Raw genomic sequence first — 21,462 nt, forward strand, 5'->3', positions numbered from 1 at the left:
GACAGGCGAGGATGGCACTGAAGAGAAGATGCTCGGTTTCTGGAGTCTCCTGGTCCTGTCAGTATTAGTAGGATGCATCTGCTGTGTCTTCTTGTGGATGCTCACCTACCTTGACTCGTTCCAGCCTGGTATGGATTTCCCAACACTGCGGACAGTGGCCCACGTCAGAGATGTTTAATATTGATTACATATGTCTGAATTCCTAACCCTAACCCTAGCTCAACAGACCACAATGCCCTGGACTGTCAGTATTATTACATGCTGTGAACATAAGTACCTTTGATCACAGTTTATGTTGTAAAAGACAAGGAATATTGGAAAGAAAGATCAACATTGTGATATTATTTCTTCCAAACTGACCAGAAACATGCTTGTCAGACTCTCACAGCAAAGGATGAGACTCACTGTGCATGACAGCTCGGGCCAATGATGTCTGTTAGATTGTCAGTTGTTTAGTGCTTCTGTACAGTTAGGGTCACCGTCTCTATTTCAGAATAATTAATATGCAGAAAACACTAAAAGTTGATTGTCTTCCAATATTCTAGCATAATTAAAAAACTTTGACTTTGTAAGTACATAATATTAGTCCTAATGCCAGTATGATTCTTCATAACTCCTGCTTTGAAATACTGAACTTTAAAATTTACCTGATGAAAGATAATTTACAGTGGCACTCTGTCAGGATCATTCTGACTGTAAGATCACTGTATTAATCTGAATCCTTCTGAAATGTGCTGTGAATGAATGCTGATGCAACTCACTGTGGGAAAACTGTTAATAAAATGAATCTGTGACACATGCAACACATTCACAGAGGAAGAGGACACAAAGGGAGGACATGCAGAGGCTGTGTTGAAGTCAGAAATCCAAATCTTTATTAAAAAAAAACAGGCGGCGGTTACAAACAGGAAGACAAGCAGTCCATCAAACAGTCTACAGGGTCAAACATACAGAGAATTCAAACAGCAGTAAAAAAAATAACTGGACAGTGAAAAACTTAAAGCAATGTGTGACGCAATAAAAGGAAGCAGCACAGTATATTCACTGAATTATCATCAATTACAAAAGAGAAAAACGACGATTTCTAAGGATTATTTTCTTAAATGCAGTTAGAGTGTGGCTGGTAAAGATGGAAACATACAGAATGTAAATTGTGTGAGTTTGGTGAACTTTGTTAGTAACAAATGAGGTAAAAAAAACAAAAAAAACAACCCCAAAACAGACAAAACACAGAAAGAGGCTCTCAGTATTCATTAATAATTAGAAAGAAACATTCTGGTCGTGGATTTTTACAGTCTTAGTTCCGCTCGCTGTCATCATTATAATCATCATGATCAATGGCGAGGTCCTGAGGTGGGTGGGGCTGTCTCTGGTGATGTCACCATGAAGGAACAGCATCTGGCACGTGTTGGTGAAACATCTCAGTACACTGGTGTAGTTTCCTCTCCAGCTTTTTGACATGTGACACTTGAACATTAAGGGGAAGAAGAAGAAACAGTGTTAGGTCAGGTGACCACATGGTTTCTAAAGTAACTGACAGGAAGTAACCAGGCCGTTAGAAATGGATGGCATGTGTTTAGAGTTACTGGAGTTGGGTAACTCTACTTACCAAAAGCAGAAGCACACAGATGAAGGATCAGATGCTGAATGTTGCAGGAACATGCTCATGTGTGGTGGTCATTCAGTGCTGCTCCGGCAGGTTAGACAGTCCAAGACTGATATCCTGCCCATCTGAGAGTTTGAAAACACACATGCAAAGATTTATTTTGTATTACAGTCAAAGTTGGATGTTCATTTTTGTCCTTTAAAAATGTTTGTGTATTTGAAAGCACTAACATTTAAGGATGACTTGGATTGTCTCCTTTAAAGGGGAGACAAGTGTATCCACTGATCCACGTCACTTTACCTGGATGATGACTCCTCTCCCCCTCACTCAGAAACACTCCTAATATAACCAAGCAAATAAATAATATTGAAGATTTACTTACATCATTACAAAAACATCAAAAACATCTCCCTTTGATTCTATTGCTTCATTCCTGCTGAACATCAGGCAACAAATATCTCAATAAATCACAGTAAAATGTAAAGCACATGTTTTCTCTGCTTTGTCTAACCTCTGCAGAGCCTCTGTCAAGAAAAACATAACTGTAAGCATAAAACAAATATACATTCATAACACGTCACTGGACAAACCTTGGTCAGTTGATTTCCTCTGTGCAGTGCAGACGAACATCAGTCAGCAAGTGACTCTGCTGGTTCTTCTGAGGAAACACCACCGTCTCTCCACACCGTCACCATCTGTGAGCACAAACTGCCACTCTGCTCTGCAAGCATGTAGGAAATCACATATCACACACACAGGGATGAAGAAACATCAGCGCTCAACTTTGGATACTTTAGATCTAAACAGATCAAAGCAGCTCTTAGTTTCAGTAATCAGTGAGCAGACAAACAATGATACCATACTGATTCTGTATGAATACAATATTGTCACGGTCCGCTGTGACAGACCGTGTGGAGAGTGCGTGGAGGACTCAGGTGCAGACACAAGTGATACGGGAGTGAACTTAAACCAAAAGCGAGCCTTTTATTGTGGCTGATGAATACAAAAGAAGCAAACAAGAATAAGGGCAGCACAAGAGCAATAACTAAACAGAAACCTAAACTGGGAATAAACTATGGTAAGGCTATGACTTAGAATACAACAGACCGGGCATGGAAACACGGAGGGTGGAAATACGGAGGGTGGGAACACAGACGACGCGACACAGACTAAGAAACACAGAGACTAAATACACATGAGGGATGATCAGGGTAAGTGGCCACACATGGGAACACAGCTGACACACATGAACTTAACGACAGGACAGAAGGAGTGAAACTGAATACACTGACAGTGAATGCAGGCCTTCAAAGTAAAACAGGAAACATGGAGATTAGACATGAGACATGAACCGGGGAGACGTAGTACAGGGGGAGGTGACAGACGCGACAGCATGAACTTGACAATACAAGACACACAGACATAAACACACGAAGGGCAAGGGAGGCTTGATACAAGGGTAACATAATTACAAAAGGACTGGACTACCTTAAAGAACCTAAACAAACAATAAACATCAAAATAGGTTAAGCACAAAACACTGGGTCGCACGACCCAGGACCATGACACAATATGGTATTTTCAATACAGGTGTCAAATTAATTTATTAAAACTAATACAGATATATGTATATTTTTTTGATAAATTAGTTTGCTAAATTATAAGAATATATATATATTTTTTTTCATTTAACAATTGCAACTGAAAGAAATTAAATATTGAACAAAAATATATTGTCACATTCTGAGCATGCTCAGCACGCTGACAGACTTGAAGTTGCTACAGATTTTAAGAAGTGATAATTATAGGGAAGAAACTTCTCTTTTTCATCCGTTTAATCAAACATTTGATGCCTCAGCTGTCTCAGTCTATAGCGTTCTGCAACTACAACTAACCTGAAGCTTGGATTTGGCTGCAGGTGCCCCTGTACATCCTTCTCAGCAGCACACATGTGGGTACCATTTAATCCCACTTCTTCCTGAGCTTTGCTTCATCACAAGACCAAAGGTGGCATCCCGTGTCACAGTCTTATCATCATCCAGAAGAAACATTTGAAGAAACATCATGGAGAAGAAACATTTATGCGCCTCCTGGTTTTGTTTTCTGATCCTGCGAAAAGACTGAGGACAACAAAGCCCAGAGAACACGAGATACACAATATCCAACATTCAGACTCAACAGCCTCCATAAATGAAGAGCACCAGGTTGGTTCAGTTATAGTAGATATAAGCATACTTCACATTACTGGGTATGAATAATAATGAGGAGGCAAACTTTGAAGATGCAGAGCATAATGTCCCATCATCAGACTGTAAACAAACAGCCACCAGGCTTCTTTGTTGCCAAAATTGATGATTCTCCTATCAGGGATCAGTAGCGTGTATTAACCTGTGGTATAAGCAGCAGTCACTGAAATATTACTCTTTCAGATAAGAAATCTAGGACATAAAAGCCAGGGTGGGAGGGATCTCTGCAAACTGACTTAGCTCTGCAAGTGTGAAGCTCAACAAAAATCTGACTCTCCAGTCACAGACAAACAAAAACTCCAGGTGGGAGATAGAAAACGCTGTCTGGGTCCTGCTGGATGTTGCTGGTCAGGGTCCACACATTAGCAGAGTGCTTCTTGGTCCCACTGACCCATGTGGACAGCGACTGTGGAGAACTGTTCTGGAAAACAGAGAAGAGAATTAAAATAACAAAAAGCCAAACAGGATTTCCACAAAGACTCTCTTGGAATCAGCAATCAAAAAAAGAGCTGTGATCAAGCCATTTATTACTGCGCCAACACACATCAAACATCACGGTTCAGTCATGTCAGCGCTGCCACAGAAGTTGTGCTCCTACTCCTTTATGCATTCCAAGGAAGAGGGAGGAAGTTACAAACTGATCCTACCACACTTCAACGGATCAATGGTTAAGCTGTTTTGTGCCCTTGGCCTTATCAGCACCTGTAAAGGGAGTTGTTTTCTCAAACTGCTGACGCTGAAGTAAGTTCATCTAGTTTTAGAAACTTTCACTGAACAGTAACAGTGTCACAACTAAGCATATGCATAAGCACTTAAATACTTTAAATGAGAATAACAGAAAATTTCTATTAAAAAGGCTAGAGCCTGTCCCAGTAGTCATAGGTAGAGCACATCTGGACAGGTCACCAGTCTGTCAGAGGACTAACACAGAGACAGACATCAGAGTAACAAATCTATTTAAAATTAATGTAAGTTTGCTGCAGCTGTATGTATGAACATGTGTTTCTGTGCTCACAGTCCACCTCTCAGGAACCTGCAGTTCACTTTTAGTCAAATTTAAACAGACCTCACAACAGGCTGATGTGGCTGGATCAGTAGTCTGATTTAAGTACGATACCTTTGGCCAGGGATTAATCTGGTGCATCGCTTCACTGCAGTCTTACGTATTTTCCCCACACCTGAATAAAAAATACTGATATATACAAATAACAGCTTCAGCTGATGCAGCCTGACTCAATCCTAAATGTTCAGCATACACACAGAAACACAGAGGTACCGTTTAAAGTTTAGTGATAACCTGAGTCACTGATCATTTGCAGTATTACAGAGTCTGGCAGTCTTTGCATGATGTCCACGTCACTGTAAGTTTCTAGCTGACTCTCAGGTGTGACAGGTGTGCCAGCAGGAAAGAGTAATAATAACCTGCATCCTGAGGTTTGTCATGCAGGATTAAATTTACAGTGGCTTTGTTCACACAGCTAGGATTGTATTTTACACTGACCCTGGGTCAGTATAAGTATCATACAGTTTAAACGAAGCACTGAAACTTGCACATATTTATTATAGATGCTGTTTCTACTCTGGTCGAAAGAATCCACGCTTCGTACTGATGTCCACAATTCTTTTATTCCTCTCACAATCATGGAGCACCGTGAAAACTAGAAACAAGTAAAATAATATCGATAGCACATATGATATTCATCTCAGCCACTTATTTCCTTTCACAAGGTGCACAAGTGTTAAACAAATAACAGCATAATGATTTTTTACCGTGTACGCCTTGTAAAACCAGCAGTAGAAAAGTTGTATATTCCGAAAAGTCCGCCGTGTTACCGTTCTGTCTTGTCTCTCCCGCGCACAACTTCCGGTTCCCGCAACTCACAGGAAGTGACTACTTCACAATAATATTTTAACAGAAACATTTCTTATAAGCAGGATATATCACTGGATTCATAGATTACCTTTCCTACTGCAAATGTACACAAGCATGAGAAGCAAATAAAGAAAACAAATAGAAAACAATAACGATCTCAGATTCACTTTGGTGTTGTCATGGCAACCCACACAAACATTTCAGCGTCAGCTACACTCCCACCAATTACCTTTGATTATTACAATTGAGAACGTAAATACACTTGCATTTCTCATTATATCAATGGTAATTCCCAAGCACCATGTTGTTGTTTTAAACATTCTTGCATTGACATAAACAATATTCTTTTCTCAACAAATGAATTCAACAATATGAACAGTAGATTTTACATCTCCATAACATGTGCATGAAGTACAGCATAATGACAACTTCTATTTTAGAAGGGAAATCTAATCAATGAATGACATTTTTCCCATTTAGCTGTTTTTCACCAGGACCACTAATTTCTGAATGGGTCTCTGAATGATTGAGGGTTGGACGAGGCGTTCGCCTCCCTTTCCTAACTTCCGATCACCAGTCTGGATTGTCACCTTCCGTACAAGTCCATCATCATCCTCATGTGCTTCCACAACCCTAGCAAGTTTCCATTCATTGCGAGGAACATCTTCCTCTTTGAGAATCACAATGTCACCCACCTCCACATTACGTCTTGGTGTATGCCATCGCTGTCTCAGAGCAATATTGGCCAGGTATTCCTTTCTCCATCTGTGCCAAAATTGCTCAGTCAAATACTGTACCCTTCTCCACCGTTTCTTAGCATACAGGTCCTCCTTGACGAATTTACCTGGAGGTGGAAGTGGGACTGAGGATTTCATGGTGATCAAGTGGTTCGGTGTGAGTGGCTCCAAGCTTTTGGGGTCATTGATGTTATCAACAGTGAGTGGGCGGTTATTCACGATGCACATAGCTTCATAAAGGAATGTCCTCAATGAAGCATCATCCAACCTTCCCACACTGCAGGCAAGGACTGTGCTCAGTACGCTTCTCACTGTCCGGATTTGACGCTCCCATGCGCCTCCAGCATGACTAGAGTGGGGCGTATTCATCTGGAAGTCGCACTGATTTTCTGCTAGGTATGCAGTCACTCTTTCCTTATCAAGTTCTTTCAGAGCCTTTGCCATCTCGTTTCTTGCCCCCATAAAGTTAGTTCCCTGATCGGACCTAATGTGCCTAACAGCTCCACGAAGGGCAATGAAGCAGCGCAAGGCATTGATGAATGCGTCAGTCGTCAAATCCTCCAACATCTCTATATGCACTGCCCTTGAGCAAAAACATGTGAAGAGGAGGCCGTACCGTTTTTGATCTTTGCGACCTTGTTTGGTGTGAAAAGGACCAAAGCAGTCCATACCACAATAAGTGAATGGTGGTGTGGGATCAACACGGTCACTAGGTAGATCTGCCATCCGTTGCTCCTCTGGTGGCGCGCGGGCTCTCCTGCACTGTACGCACTGCCTGATGTATTGGGCTACAGCCTTACTTCCACCAGTGATCCAGTAACCATTGGCTCTCAGGGCATTGAGGGTTTGTCCTCTGCCTTGGTGTTGTATCTTGGTATGATGGTGTGCAATGATGAGGTTTGTAACAGCACCATCTTTAGGAAGGATCACTGGGTGTCTTAACTCAAGAGGCACAGATGCCTTCCTCAGTCTTCCTCCTACTCTCATTATGCCATCTTGGAGAAATGGGTCAAGCTGAAAGAGTTGGTGGTTGCAAGGCAGCCTTCCTAGTTTCTGGCTGAGTGTGTTTAACTCCTCTTGAAAGGCATCTTGTTGTGCAAGCTTGACGAGAGTCTGTGCAGCTTGCTTTCTCTCTTCCACGCTTAAAGGCTCAGCGGTCCTGATCCTCTTTGCCAGCCGCTGGATACGAGCAATGACGTTGACAGCTGTAGTCCATCTTGAGAACCGTAGCAGATGCTTCTGGATGTCAAACTGCCTTGCTACATCAACCTTCAACACCTGAGTAGTCCTCACCTCTGGGTCTCCCACCAGCAAATCTGAAGTAGCCTGTTTTGTGGCTATCTCTCTTTCCCATAGAAAGCTGGGACCAGAGAACCAATTTGACTTGATGAGGTCAGCTACTTTGAGGCCTCTCGAGGCATGATCAGCAGGGTTTTCTCCTGTGTCAACATAGTACCATTTCCGTGCATCGGTGGTTTCTCGAATTCTCTGCACGCGGTTTGCCACGAACACATGGAACCTTCTTGCTTCATTATTGATGTAACCAAGCACGACCTTTGAGTCTGTCCAAAAATATTCGTCATCAACCTTGAGTTCTAGCTCCTCTCTTAACATGCTGCTCACAGATGCCGAGGTTACTGCTGCAGTTAACTCAAGTCTCGGTATGGTAACTATTTTGGTTGGTGCAACCCTCGCCTTGCCCATGACCAAGGAGCAGCATACCCTTTCTCTGCTTACCACTCTGATGTAAGAGCACTGGCCATACCCTTGACTGCTTGCATCAGAGAAATGATGAAGCTCGACTCTTTGAATCTCGCCAAGGCTGTCAGGTATGAAGCATCTTTGAATTTCAATTCTTTCCAGGTTCTCCAGATCCTTCATCCAAGTCTCCCACCTTAACTTCAAGCCTTTGGGTAGTGGCTCATCCCACCCTGTGCCTCTCTGACACATCTCCTGCAGCACTCTTTTCCCTTCAAGAATGACTGGGGCTAGAAACCCCAAAGGGTCATACAAGGAGGCCACAATTGAGAGAATCCCTCGGCGCGTTGCTGGTTTCTCCTCAAGTGACACCTTGAAGGAGAAGCTATCATTTTCAACATTCCACCTTATACCTAGCACTCTTTGAACTGGTAAATCCTCGTGATTAAGATCAACATTCTTTACCTCCGTAGCACGCTCTGCAACATCGACAGAGTCAAGGACCTCTCGGCTGTTGGAGAGAAATTTGTGAAGGTGCAGCTTTCCTTTGGCACACACGGCTTGGGCTTCTTTGACCAGTTCAATTGCCTTACCCACCGACTCTACACTTATGAGACCATCGTCGACATAGAAATGTTTCTGGATGAAGTTAGCTGCGGAGGGGTACTCTTTCTCACATTGGCTGGCAAGGTGCTTCATGCCATAATTGGCGCAGCCAGGGGATGATGATGCTCCAAACAGGTGAACCTTCATGCGGTACTCTCTGGGTTCAGAGTTTGTGTCTCCATTTTCCCACCAGAGAAACCGCAGGTAGTCTCTATCATCCTCGCTCACATGAAACCTGTGGAACATTTTCTCCACATCACACATGACTGCGATGGGATGTTTACGGAAGCGGCACAGCACGGCTGTTAGGCTATTTGTGAGGTCAGGTCCTGTTAGCAGATGGTCGTTTAAGGAGGTGCCTTCATACCTTGCAGAGCAGTCGAAAACCACTCTGATTTTTCCTGGTTTTCTGGGGTGGTAAACTCCTTGGTGTGGGATATACCAGACTTTCCCCAGCTCTGCTTGGTTTTCCACTTTCTCTGCATCTCCATCCTTGAAGACACCTTCCATAAATCTCACGTAGTCTATTTTGAATTTGGGATCTCTGTCCAGCTTCCTCTTTAGATGCTTCAGCCGTACTAACGCCAGCCCTTTGTTGTCTGGGAGATGCGGACGTGCTTTGAAAGGGAGAGGCATCTCCAGGTGACCATCCTTATTTTGTTGGATTCTGTCTTTCAAGATCTGCAGGAAGCAAATATCTTCTTGAGATATGCTTCTGTCACCAGGTTTTGTGTCTGCAAAATCAGACTCCAGGGCCTTGATGACAGCAAATGGTGTTATGGGTGGCACCTCTCTGACAGACACTCGATGACAAAAACCAGTCACATCTTTAGCCTGCACACGCTGTGGTGCGCTTCCCACAATGCTCCAACCAAGATCCGTCTCAATAGCATAAGGCTCATAGTCACCCCCAGTGACGACCCTTCTTGGAATTAACGCTCTGGAGCAGTCGTATCCAATCAACAATCCAACACCACAGTCCATCAACGGGGGTATCTCCTGGGCCATGCTTACAAGGTGTTTCCATTTGTTGGCTGTCTGGCAAGTGGGAATATGTGTGCGGTCAAGGGGAATGAAGTCCCTTGTGTAGGCTGGAGGCAAACTGATGGAAACATTAGAGGAAAATCCTCTAACTTTGAGCTTGCATACTCTTTGACTCTTCACGACTGAGTCTCTCCCCATCATGGTGGAAAGTTTAAGTTTCACTGGTTCCATTGTTGCTTGTAGCTTTTCGCACACCTCCTGATCAACAAATGTGTGACTGCTTTGAGTGTCCAATAGTGCATACACTAGGGTTTCAGTGTCCGGAGCACTAAGTGTTGAGATCCACACTGGGACTATCATTGATGTACTCCCACCTTCACCTCCACTCACACAACATGATAATGACAACGTACTTTCTTCAACTGCGCCTTGTGTTGATGCTGCTGTAGAACGATCTTCATGCAATGGCGTTGGGTGACTCTTTCTGCATATGCCACACATGGCCCTGTTCCTACAGTCTTTAGAATTGTGACCCTTTCTTAGACATGCAAAACACAACTTATTTTCAAGTATGCATTTTTTCTTATCCTCTACAGACATGTCCATAAGCCTCTTGCATTTATGTATGGAATGGTTCTCACTACAGCAAATACACTGGCCATTATTGGAATTTTGTGTTGGTGTGGTCCATTTCTTTGGTTTCCCTGCATCTCCCAACTTGATTTCACCAGGGTCAGATTTGGCGGTGGAGCTTGATGGAATCGGGGGTTTCACATTTGTGGCAAACGTGTTTGCTTTTGAACGCTTCATCTCTCTTGCTGGTGCCTCTGCAGAGTGCCTTAAGGCATGTAAGGATGACACTGGATTGCATGCGATGCGTGACTCCTTAGAGATAAAGGAAGCAAACTCATGAAAGCTTGGATAGTCGTTGCCCCGATCTAGCTGCTCTGTGACATAACGGTTCCATCTAGATGTCACCCAATCAGGAAGCTTGACTAGTATTTTCTGATTCTCCTCACAGTCGTTAAGAACCTGTAAGCCCTTTACGTGAGGCATGGCATTACTACATGTTTGGAGGAAATCACTGAAATCTCTTAACTTGAGATATTCCTTTCCACCAATCTTCGGCCACCCATTTAGCTTATCTCTGAAAGCCCGCTGCACTACAAAGGAATGGCCATATCTAGCATTTAACCTATCCCATGCTTGTTGATAGGCTTCTTCATCTTTTCTGTAGAAGCTGCCTTCAAGAGAGGATTTTGCCTCACCTGCTATGTACTTTTGCAGGTAGAATAGCCTGTCTGCAGGGTCAGAGCATCGTCTCTCTATGAGGGCTTTGAAGCTTATGCTCCATTCTGTAAACTTCAGAGGATCGCCCGAGAATACAGAAGGTTCTGGAGTTGGCAAGCGAGTAAGAGCTAATGACTCTTGTAGCGATTGGACCAATGATGTCTCGTTTTGCACAACCTGCCGTTCTTGATCTGGGATGTGGTGAGCGAAGGGGTGTGCATCACTCACTTTGCTGAATGGAGGACTGCGTGTCCCATCCCTTCCCTCTTCTTCAGTGTAGACATTTAGCTTTGCCTGAATTACATCAATGTCCCTCTGATTTTCAAGTTTTCTCAACTGCTGACGTTGAGCTTCGATGGCAGCTTCCATATCAATTTCGGCTTTCTTTGCAGCCAGCTGAGCAGCCACTTCCGCTCTCATAGCTGGAATGCTAGGTGACTCTGAGAGATGGTTAGAATTGTGACAGCTGGGTGCAGTAACTCTGGAGGCTGTGGATCCATATATGGACCTAGCATATTCATTATCAAGTAGCATGCGTAACCTTGATCTTTCCGCCACCGTGTCAAACTCACCTTCATCTTCAGTCAGACGTACTCTCATCAGCTGCAGCAAGTCGGCCGTCACGGCTGAGCATGCATCGATCTTTCTTCGAAATTCTTGACTTGGTGAGGTTTGGAGTCGAATTCTGTCATACTGTTCCTTTAATTCAGACTCAAGCTTCTCAGCCTCATCCATCATATCATACATGTCACTCTCAGAGCATACTTGCTTTAACTTTGTGCGAATGTCTCTTACGTTGCTTTTCCATTTCTCGTATGTTGCTTTGAACCTCTTCTCCTTTTGAGTTAACTCTTGATCTTTCAGTTCCTGCATTTTTGGCGTTAATCGCCTTTCACGAGAGGATTTTCTTGCTTTTGTCTCAGATTTCTCAGACACTACACTTTTTTCCTCTTCCAAATCCCCTGCATCTTGTACTTCTGACATAACATCAGGGTGACTATGACCATCTTTAGACATTTTCAGACTTTAAAGGGGGTATCTTATGAAGAGGACAAGATAACTAAGGTAATTACAAGAATGGATGTAATAGGCGGAGAATTATTAAAATTAACACAAAGGAACCTTAGCTTAGATTCTTACGTATGACAGCAAATAAATTTTCAGTTTCAGCCTTCATGAAGCTTGCAAGCAACAGGTAAGAAAACAACAATAATTTCCAGAACTTCAACAGATTGTCCTTTTTTTTTTTTCTTTTTTTTTTTTTTCTTTTTTTGTTTGTTTGTTTGCTTGTTTGTTTTTGTTTTTTTTTTACACAATCCGAAATTTGAACACTATTAATTCCTTGTCCATTACAGCAAATTTGTAGCTCATGTTCTATCCATCAACTCATGAGGCATAATAACTGCGCAATATAGCCTGAGGACTCACGCTTTAGCCTGAAACCGCTTCTTGGAGTGTCCGCTGAATCTGCAGCTCCCGATTGGTTGTCACAAAATGCAAAGCAACGTGTCCACTGAAGCCTGTAGCTCGCTGCAGGATGAGAAGCAACCGAGACCTGTAGCTTGCTGCAGGATGAGAAGAGCTTTGCACACCGAAGCCTGTAGCTTGCTGCAGGAGGGGAAGCGCGTTTGCAAACCGAGACCTGTAGCTTGCTGCAGGATGAGAAGAGCTTTGCACACCGAAGCCTCCAGATGGATTGGGACACGTTTTCACTGTTTCTACTCTGGTCGAAAGAATCCACGCTTCGTACTGATGTCCACAATTCTTTTATTCCTCTCACAATCATGGAGCACCGTGAAAACTAGAAACAAGTAAAATAATATCGATAGCACATATGATATTCATCTCAGCCACTTATTTCCTTTCACAAGGTGCACAAGTGTTAAACAAATAACAGCATAATGATTTTTTACCGTGTACGCCTTGTAAAACCAGCAGTAGAAAAGTTGTATATTCCGAAAAGTCCGCCGTGTTACCGTTCTGTCTTGTCTCTCCCGCGCACAACTTCCGGTTCCCGCAACTCACAGGAAGTGACTACTTCACAATAATATTTTAACAGAAACATTTCTTATAAGCAGGATATATCACTGGATTCATAGATTACCTTTCCTACTGCAAATGTACACAAGCATGAGAAGCAAATAAAGAAAACAAATAGAAAACAATAACGATCTCAGATTCACTTTGGTGTTGTCATGGCAACCCACACAAACATTTCAGCGTCAGCTACAGATGCACTGAAGCTAATCGAGATATTTGCTGTCAATCTGTGGCTGCGATTAAACACTTTACTGGAAACTTTATTAACTAGTAACTTCATCAGTCATGACAGAAGCTAATATTTCTGTGCTAACATCGTTTAAACAGTAACAGCTTTCCTCCAATATAAGCTAACGTTTACACCGTAACTTTAAGCTAGCACCATAAAGACGGTAAAACACGTAATAACATCTACAAATGCATCTTAAAGCTGTTATATTAGCACTCGGTGTATTACTAAGATAACCACATTAACATTACTGACACTCGCTGGCTTTTAATAGTCATTCTATAAATGCTGTCCGTTTAAATGGTCTTACCTGTACACACTGCATATCCACCGGATTCCAGCCAGAGTGGGTTCTGGAGTCTTCCACGCTCCTGTTAGTGATCCTCCATCTGGATGGATGAGAACAACCTTCTGAACAATCTAGCAGGAGATGGCCCATATCTATGGGACTGATTTGTGCTAATAACGCCCATTGTATGGACTGATAACAGCCGAAGCGGGTGAATAAAGTCACCCAGTAGCTAGCTGTGCCATTACCCAGCATACATCACTCCCTCCATAAATGCAATAAACGATACAAAAGCATCGTTCTACCTGTTTTTCAGGTAGTTGTTTACATTATACAATTTATTGTGTTCTGTATACGTCACTACAATGTGATTTGGAAAATGTCTAAATATACCGACAACAGGCAATCTCTTCAATCGGAGGACCCGTCACGTCAATTCCCGACGCGAGGAGGGTACCCTGCGCGTCCATCAGTGAAGCAGAGGGAGCCTGACCATGCCTCACACGTTTGATGAGTTGGGAGTGAGAACGTGTTGTATAAACATGTCAGAGTCTTTACTGAACATGATTATGTCATTTGATACCAGAAAATAGCTGTAATAAATCCATAATATTTTTTTAAAAACATGCTCAACCAAACAGTTGATTTGTCAATTGATGGTAAGAGTAGAAACTTAGCTAATGTTTAGAACTGTTGTTTTAACATATGAAATTGACTATTTACTATTGAATATAAATAATTTAATGATCTATACATGTAAATATGACATGTTTAAATTTTTCCATGACAAATACTGTATGTTACAAAATGTTCTAATGTTTAAAGATTTACTCACTTTCTGTGATTATTTTTTAAAGTACAGTTTTAAATGACACATGGAAATCAAACCAACTATATTTCTACAATTTTATTTTTTTTTAATGGTTATTAGATGGATTGCAAATCCTTTTATGGAGCAAGACAACGCACCTACCTGGCCCTTGTACCTGAAAATTCTCAGGACTCCGATGGTGAACTGAGTGATGATGACCCAATAGAGGATCCAGATTTTCAACCCAATTTTGCAGATGATAGTGATGAAAGCTGCTTTGATGTTTCCCTGGATGAAGATGCTCCTTCAACAAGTAGATCTAATAAACTTTCGCGTAAAATGAGCAAAAAAGGGAAACCTATCCTAAAAACAGTTCCCTTGGATGAAGCAGAGGATACAGTAGACCCATCTTCCAAGACCCCAGCCAAGTCTACAAGATGGTACCTGCCACTCTTTGGTTACATGCTTGATCTGTCCATTGCAAATTCCTGGCTGGTCTACAAGAGGGAATGTGGACAACTAAACCAGAAACCAATCACACTCAAAAGATTCCGCCTGGCAGTTGCGCATAGCTTGAAACAAGTCAACAAGCCAGCATCCAAAGTTGGCCGACCATCATCCAGCTCTCCACCACCACCAAAGAAACGATACACCCCAAGACCCTCACATCCACAGCCAGATGTGCGATATGACTGCTTTGGGCATTGGCCACTTCACTGTGACAAGCGAGGCTGATGCAATTACTGTCCAAAGGGCGTCTCAAGATGGAAATGCCAAAAATGCAATGTTTTCTTGTGCTTGAATGCCAGTCAGGAATGCTTTGCAGTGTACCACCAGAAGATCTAATCATCAAGGGGTATTGGTGAAGTTGCATGAACGGCAAAAGAAAAGAGCCAGAACTGTTTCAGTGTGTTCTCAAATTTTTCAGTGCAAAATGGCAATGGTATATAATATACCACCAGAATTTTCTGGAAAATAAAATAAAAAATGTTAGTGCTGTTCCAACACTACAGTGAAAAGTTTATGTTAACAACAGGTCAAAAGTGAATTTGTATGTTTATGAATTTTCGGTAATTGCAGATCAAATTTTTGATCAAATTTACAATATTTTTGTGTTTCATACATTTTGTGGTTTGTTATTATAACGCCCACTGTTGAAATGGAATCCAACAATGTTTGATGTTTTACTACCACAATAAAGTGGGTCAAACACAAAATTTGGTAGTTATTGTTTTGCAAAATGAGTATAACCTTTACTTTTTTCTACTAGTTATGTCTGTAGAACTTTATGTAGTTGTACCATAGAGACATCTCAACCGTTTGGTAGAGGGTAATATTTAAAAAACTATAAGGTGTGTATAAATTTTTTTTTTTGATTGTGATCATTATTGACCTAAAGGAATAGAAAATATGAACAAATAATTTTTTCATTGTATTTTTCTTGGTGAGGCAGTCAAAGGGCTAAAGTGACATCCCAGGTTGGCTCAAATGGCTGTTGCCACAAAGGCAAAGACTAGTGAGCTTCCTGAATAGCCTGCCACAGGTATGCGTTTATTTATACCTTACTAGGTGTGGCCAATTAGCAACAGCTGAACACATTGAGGAGATTAGGGGCTGCAGAGGGGCGTAACACCACCTCACTCAAAAGGGTTCCTCTAGGACCCCTAAATTTGTTAAGCCAAAGCCAAAACTTGAGCAGATTATTACCTGCTCTCCTGACACAAAACTAAATACTCAAATTCAAATTTTATTTGTCACGTACACAGTCATACACAGTACGATATGTAGTGAAATGCTCGCATTTCTTAACTTGGCATCTTTAAGCAAGGATGCACCTGCATTAGGATTTAAAGTTGCCACACTGAATGCACAAAGACTAACATGTGCACTGTAACAAAAAAATAATTTCCCCCAGGGATCAATAAAGTATTCTGATTCTGATTCTGATACTGAAGGAACAACATTTGTCTCCTATATATGATACACCTATATATGCACTGTCAAAGATACTTGTCTTTGAGTGAAGATTTAAGGTGATAAGACATATAAATAACTGCAACTTGAATCTGTACTGAGGCTCAGTATTTGACACAGTTCATGTTCACTGCTGTAATAGCTAATAATGATTAATAACTATAATAACAATAAATATTGGCCATATTATACTTACATTACCAAAGTGATATGACTTTAGTCTCATGAACAACATTAGCTAATTGTTATTTACTAACTAATCTTAAATGACTGTTCAGTACAGAAATGAAGCCCAAAAATCATGTTTTACTGTCCTGTGGTCTCAGCCTCAGATACTTATCAAATCACACAAAGCTCTTGTAGAAACAAACAAATGAACAAAATATGTTCTCCTTCATTTCTGTCAAACAAAGTTGTATGACACGTTTCCAGCGGTTAGTATCATGGTTGCTAGGCAACCGTCCCATTTCACAAGCCTCTCACTTCCGCACTTCTCGTAGTACGTAGTACGCGTAGTGCGCGTACTTCAAGCGTGCAGACCCTGCCACAGCCTGAGAACCATCACAGACAACAGAGTCGGGGGCGGGGCTTAAGCTCGGACAGATCAAAGGCCTTTACAACGTCACAACAAAGGCCTTTGCAACGTCACAACAAAGGTGCTTCGAAGGAGCTTCCAAATAGCATAAATAGAGCCTTGGCGACACTCTACACCAGTGAACTCCAAAGTTGGTCCGTCTAAAGTATCGCTGAGTCTAAAATACCGCTGAAAGTCAACCTTTATTAAATATGTCTCACGTTTATGCTAGAGCTAACGATCGCGTTTCCCGTGCAAAGGTTCGCACAACTGAAGAGTTGTCGGCTGAAAAAGAAGCCACAAAAAAAGAGAAAAAACGCGTCAGGTTTGCAACGCTCCCGTCACTCCACGGGAGTGTGTGCTGGGAGCACACAATCCGACTAAAGAGAGAGAGAGTGCAGGATGAACAAAGGGTAAGTCCGGAGTGGGGTCAGGCTGGCAGTACTGATCGGGTTGGTTTCTTCCGTTGTCAGCAACGGAGCAGCTCGGAACAAACAGCACCTAAAACGGAATGCCTGTTTGTTAATAAATCAAATAGGGTGGTGTCTGTAGCTAAAGACTCACCAGCTAAGAATTTAATCCCACCCCTGCCTCCTCTTCCAGTTAAACCACAGAAAACACAGCGTGCCCCCATTATTAAAAAGGTTCGCACAACTGAAGAGTTGCGGGCTGAAAAAGAAGCCACAAAAAAAGAGAAAAAACGCGTCAGGTTTGCAGTGCAGGACGAACAAAGGGTAAGTCGGGAGTGGGGTCAGGCTGGCAGTACTGATCGGGTTGGTTTCTTCCGTTGTCAGCAACGGAGCAGCTCGGAACAAACAGCACCGAAAACGGAATGCCTGTTTGTCAATAAATCAAATAGGGTGGTGTCTGTAGCTAAAGACTCACCAGCTAAGAATTTAATCCCACCCCTGCCTCCTCTTCCTGTTAAACCACAGAAAACACAGCGTGCCCCCATTATTAAAAAGCAACACAAGGTTCTGGCACCTTACGCAACAAGCATGTTAGAGAAGTCGGACATAAATACGAATAAGAATTTACTCCCACCCCTGCCTCCTCTTCCTGTTAAACCACAGAAAACACAGCGTGCCCCCATTATTACAAAGCAACACAAGGTTCTGGCACCTTACGCAACAAGCATGTTAGAGAAGTCGGACATAAATACGAATAAGAATTTACTCCCACCCCTGCCTCCTCTTCCTGTTAAACCACAGAAAACACAGCGTGCCCCCATTATTACAAAGCAACACAAGGTTCTGGCACCTTACGCAACAAGCATGTTAGAGAAGTCGGACATAAATACGAATAAGAATTTACTCCCACCCCTGCCTCCTATTGCTGTTAAACCACAGAAAACACAGCGTGCCCCCATTATTAAAAAACAACACAAGATTATTGCACCTTGGGCACCACACTTATAAGAGACATGGAAATATTAACAGCAGTAAAATATAAATTACACCCCCCCCCCCCCCAACCGGTTTCAGCAGATAGCCGCCCCTCCCTGAGCCTGGATCTGCTGGAGGTTTCTTCCTGTTCAAAGGGAGTTTTTCCTCCCCACTGTCGCCATGTGCTTGCTCATAGGGGATCATTTGATTGTTGGGTTTTTTTTTCACAACAACAGTTGTGAAAATATTCACAACTGTTGTTGTGAAAATATAACTGTTGTTGTGAAAATATTCACAACAACAGTTATATTGCAAAGTCTTCACCATCCATCAGCCATTACAATACAAATAATAAAAATCTTGAAATACATAAAAATGTTGATGTTTGATTTTGTTTACTTTAGTTTTGTTTACTACTACTTGTCTGATAGTGATTGTCTGAGTAGATAAAACAGTGGTCCTGTACCACCAACATCATTATGGAGATGTGTGAGAATGACTGGGAGACAGACTGGAGGATTACTGTGAAATCAGAAAAAGCAGAGTGGGGAGGTACTTCCTGTACATTGCTTCTCCAGCTGTGTAAATTACATTTTTCTCAGCAGCAACAGCTTTGGGGTTAGGAGAATGCCAGGACCAGTCAGTGCACAATTACCAATTCATCAGCTGCATAACAGCAGCTGGAGCCTCACAGCTGGAGCGCACTGTACTGAGTGAAACATTTTCACACTTCGGCGGCTCCGCTCTTTGTGTTTGTCTTTTTTGCGCTAGATTCTGAAGCTGTAGGTTTGATCTATCGCCAAACAACATTGACTGAACCAGCAGCAAAAGAAGATCCAAACTAGCTTCACGTTCACCTTTACTTTTGCTGTTTTAACCCAACCATGATAAAAAATCACACGTCATGCAGAGCTCTCCGTCTCTCTCTCTCAGGAATAGATTCCCATAAAAAAGTCTGTTTTCTGCGTTATTCGCTTGCTTATTACCCACCAGGCTACCGTTGTTTACAGCGCTGTCTGCCACTGCTTTTTGTTTTTTAAATTTCCAACACGAAAGCCTAATTTCTTCACTTCAATACTGAACAAATGTATCTACTGCAGAATATTTTTAAGGTTATCTGCTATAAAATCCCAGGCAAGGAAAATCTCCTTCATGTTTTTCTGTTTTATCCTCAGTTACTTTGACACAAAGGCATCTGCTGAGTGTCAGCTTTGTTTTTATAGATGTAAAAATAAGGATATGTACTGATAAGTGATCAGAAATACAATATTTCTGACTGTATGGGGCAAAATTTCCCTGATTCAAATATAATCACCGAAATTCAAAAATTGCGGTTTTAATTTTCGCAAATGGCGCTCAATGACTCATTAACTGGCGCTACTTATCAGCCAATCGGTGGCATGTAGTCTGACGACGTCACAGTGTAGTACCTGATCAGAATGCTTGGAATCCCGGGCTGTGAACTACTATGACCTAATGGAGAACCCAGAAAAGCATTCAGGATTTTCAGACAGAGCAGAATCATGGTTCCATCAATTGTTTGATGTTCATTTTATGAAATACTGTTTTAGCTTTATGATCTCACTACCACAAATAACAGAATTCAAACTATCCGCAAACTGTCTCATGACTCCACAGAATATTTTCCCTAAGTACTTGAGGATCATCTATCTGTTTTTTTTGGAAAACTTAAGGGGAGGTGTTATGACCCGGCTCGAGGCTGCAACATAAAAAATGAGACGAATATCAGAGTGTAAGTGAGAAGAGGTTTTAGCTTAAAATGACATCCCAGGTTGGCTCAAATGGCTGTTGCCACAAAGGCAAAGACTAGTGAGCTTCCTGAATAGCCTGCCACAGGTATGCGTTTATTTATACCTTACTAGGTGTGGCCAATTAGCAACAGCTGAACACATTGAGGAGATTAGGGGCTGCAGAGGGGCGTAACACCACCTCACTCAAAAGGGTTCCTCTAGGACCCCTAAATTTGTTAAGCCAAAGCCAAAACTTGAGCAGTTTATTACCTGCTCTCCTGACACAAAACTAAATACTCAAATTCAAATTCAAATTTTATTTGTCACGTACACAGTCATACACAGTACGATATGTAGTGAAATGCTCGCATTTCTTAACTTGGCATCTTTAAGCAAGGATGCACCTGCATTAGGATTTAAAGTTGCCACACTGAATGCACAAAGACTAACATGTGCACTGTAACAAAAAAATAATTTCCCCCAGGGATCAATAAAGTATTCTGATTCTGATTCTGATACTGAAGGAACAACATTTGTCTCCTATATATGATACACCTATATATGCACTGTCAAAGATACTTGTCTTTGAGTGAAGATTTAAGGTGATAAGACATATAAATAACTGCAACTTGAATCTGTACTGAGGCTCAGTATTTGACACAGTTCATGTTCACTGCTGTAATAGCTAATAATGATTAATAACTATAATAACAATAAATATTGGCCATATTATACTTACATTACCAAAGTGATATGACTTTAGTCTCATGAACAACATTAGCTAATTGTTATTTACTAACTAATCTTAAATGACTGTTCAGTACAGAAATGAAGCCCAAAAATCATGTTTTACTGTCCTGTGGTCTCAGCCTCAGATACTTATCAAATCACACAAAGCTCTTGTAGAAACAAACAAATGAACAAAATATGTTCTCCTTCATTTCTGTCAAACAAAGTTGTATGACACGTTTCCAGCGGTTAGTATCATGGTTGCTAGGCAACCTGGGAAGCGCGACGGAGACTAGACCGTCCCATTTCACAAGCCTCTCACTTCCGCACTTCTCGTAGTACGTAGTACGCGTAGTGCGCGTACTTCAAGCGTGCAGACCCTGCCACAGCCTGAGAACCATCACAGACAACAGAGTCGGGGGCGGGGCTTAAGCTCGGACAGATCAAAGGCCTTTACAACGTCACAACAAAGGCCTTTGCAACGTCACAACAAAGGTGCTTCGAAGGAGCTTCCAAATAGCATAAATAGAGCCTTGGCGACACTCTACACCAGTGAACTCCAAAGTTGGTCCGTCTAAAGTATCGCTGAGTCTAAAATACCGCTGAAAGTCAACCTTTATTAAATATGTCTCACGTTTAT

The 21,462-nt window shown here is 41.9% G+C and overlaps 1 protein-coding gene and 1 long non-coding RNA gene across 13 annotated transcripts; both read right to left on the reverse strand.

The window, feature by feature from the left end:
- Positions 1–852: 852 nt before the first annotated feature.
- Positions 853–21,094, reverse strand: LOC106676035 (uncharacterized). 10 transcript variants are annotated; one of them, XR_013093132.1, is made up of 8 exons: positions 14,585–21,094; positions 13,620–13,698; positions 4,970–5,044; positions 3,502–4,273; positions 2,197–2,327; positions 1,837–1,945; positions 1,610–1,731; positions 853–1,467 (listed from the first exon to the last, which is right to left on the reverse strand). It is a non-coding gene; the product is annotated as an uncharacterized LOC106676035 (long non-coding RNA). The 10 variants fall into 10 exon arrangements; XR_013093131.1 differs by lacking the exon at positions 4,970–5,044 and having other exon boundaries at positions 17,843–21,094; XR_013093128.1 differs by lacking the exon at positions 4,970–5,044 and having other exon boundaries at positions 17,522–21,094.
- On the reverse strand, positions 5,421–13,252 carry LOC143412609 (uncharacterized). Of its 3 annotated transcripts, none has more exons than XR_013093124.1 (4): positions 12,954–13,252; positions 12,683–12,841; positions 5,623–12,595; positions 5,421–5,510 (listed from the first exon to the last, which is right to left on the reverse strand). XR_013093124.1 is itself a non-coding variant. In XM_076873886.1 (4 exons), exon 4 carries the CDS (start codon positions 11,638–11,640, stop codon positions 6,202–6,204), a length of 5,439 nt encoding a protein of 1,812 aa, XP_076730001.1. In that variant the 5' UTR covers positions 11,641–11,739; positions 12,469–12,595; positions 12,683–12,841; positions 12,954–13,252; the 3' UTR covers positions 5,421–6,201. The 3 variants fall into 3 exon arrangements, 2 of the variants coding, with proteins under 2 accessions (XP_076730001.1, XP_076730000.1); XM_076873886.1 differs by having other exon boundaries at positions 5,421–11,739; positions 12,469–12,595; XM_076873885.1 differs by having other exon boundaries at positions 5,421–12,595.
- Positions 21,095–21,462: the final 368 nt, after the last annotated feature.

Source organism: Maylandia zebra, linkage group LG15 (assembly GCF_041146795.1).
Source record: "Maylandia zebra isolate NMK-2024a linkage group LG15, Mzebra_GT3a, whole genome shotgun sequence".
NCBI classification, from domain to species: Eukaryota; Metazoa; Chordata; class Actinopteri; order Cichliformes; family Cichlidae; genus Maylandia; species Maylandia zebra.

Coding starts and splice junctions, on each gene's coding strand:
- LOC143412609 (XM_076873885.1), bottom strand. CDS start 12,057: ATGTCTAAAGATGGTCATAGTCACCCTGATGTTATGTCAGAAGTACAA.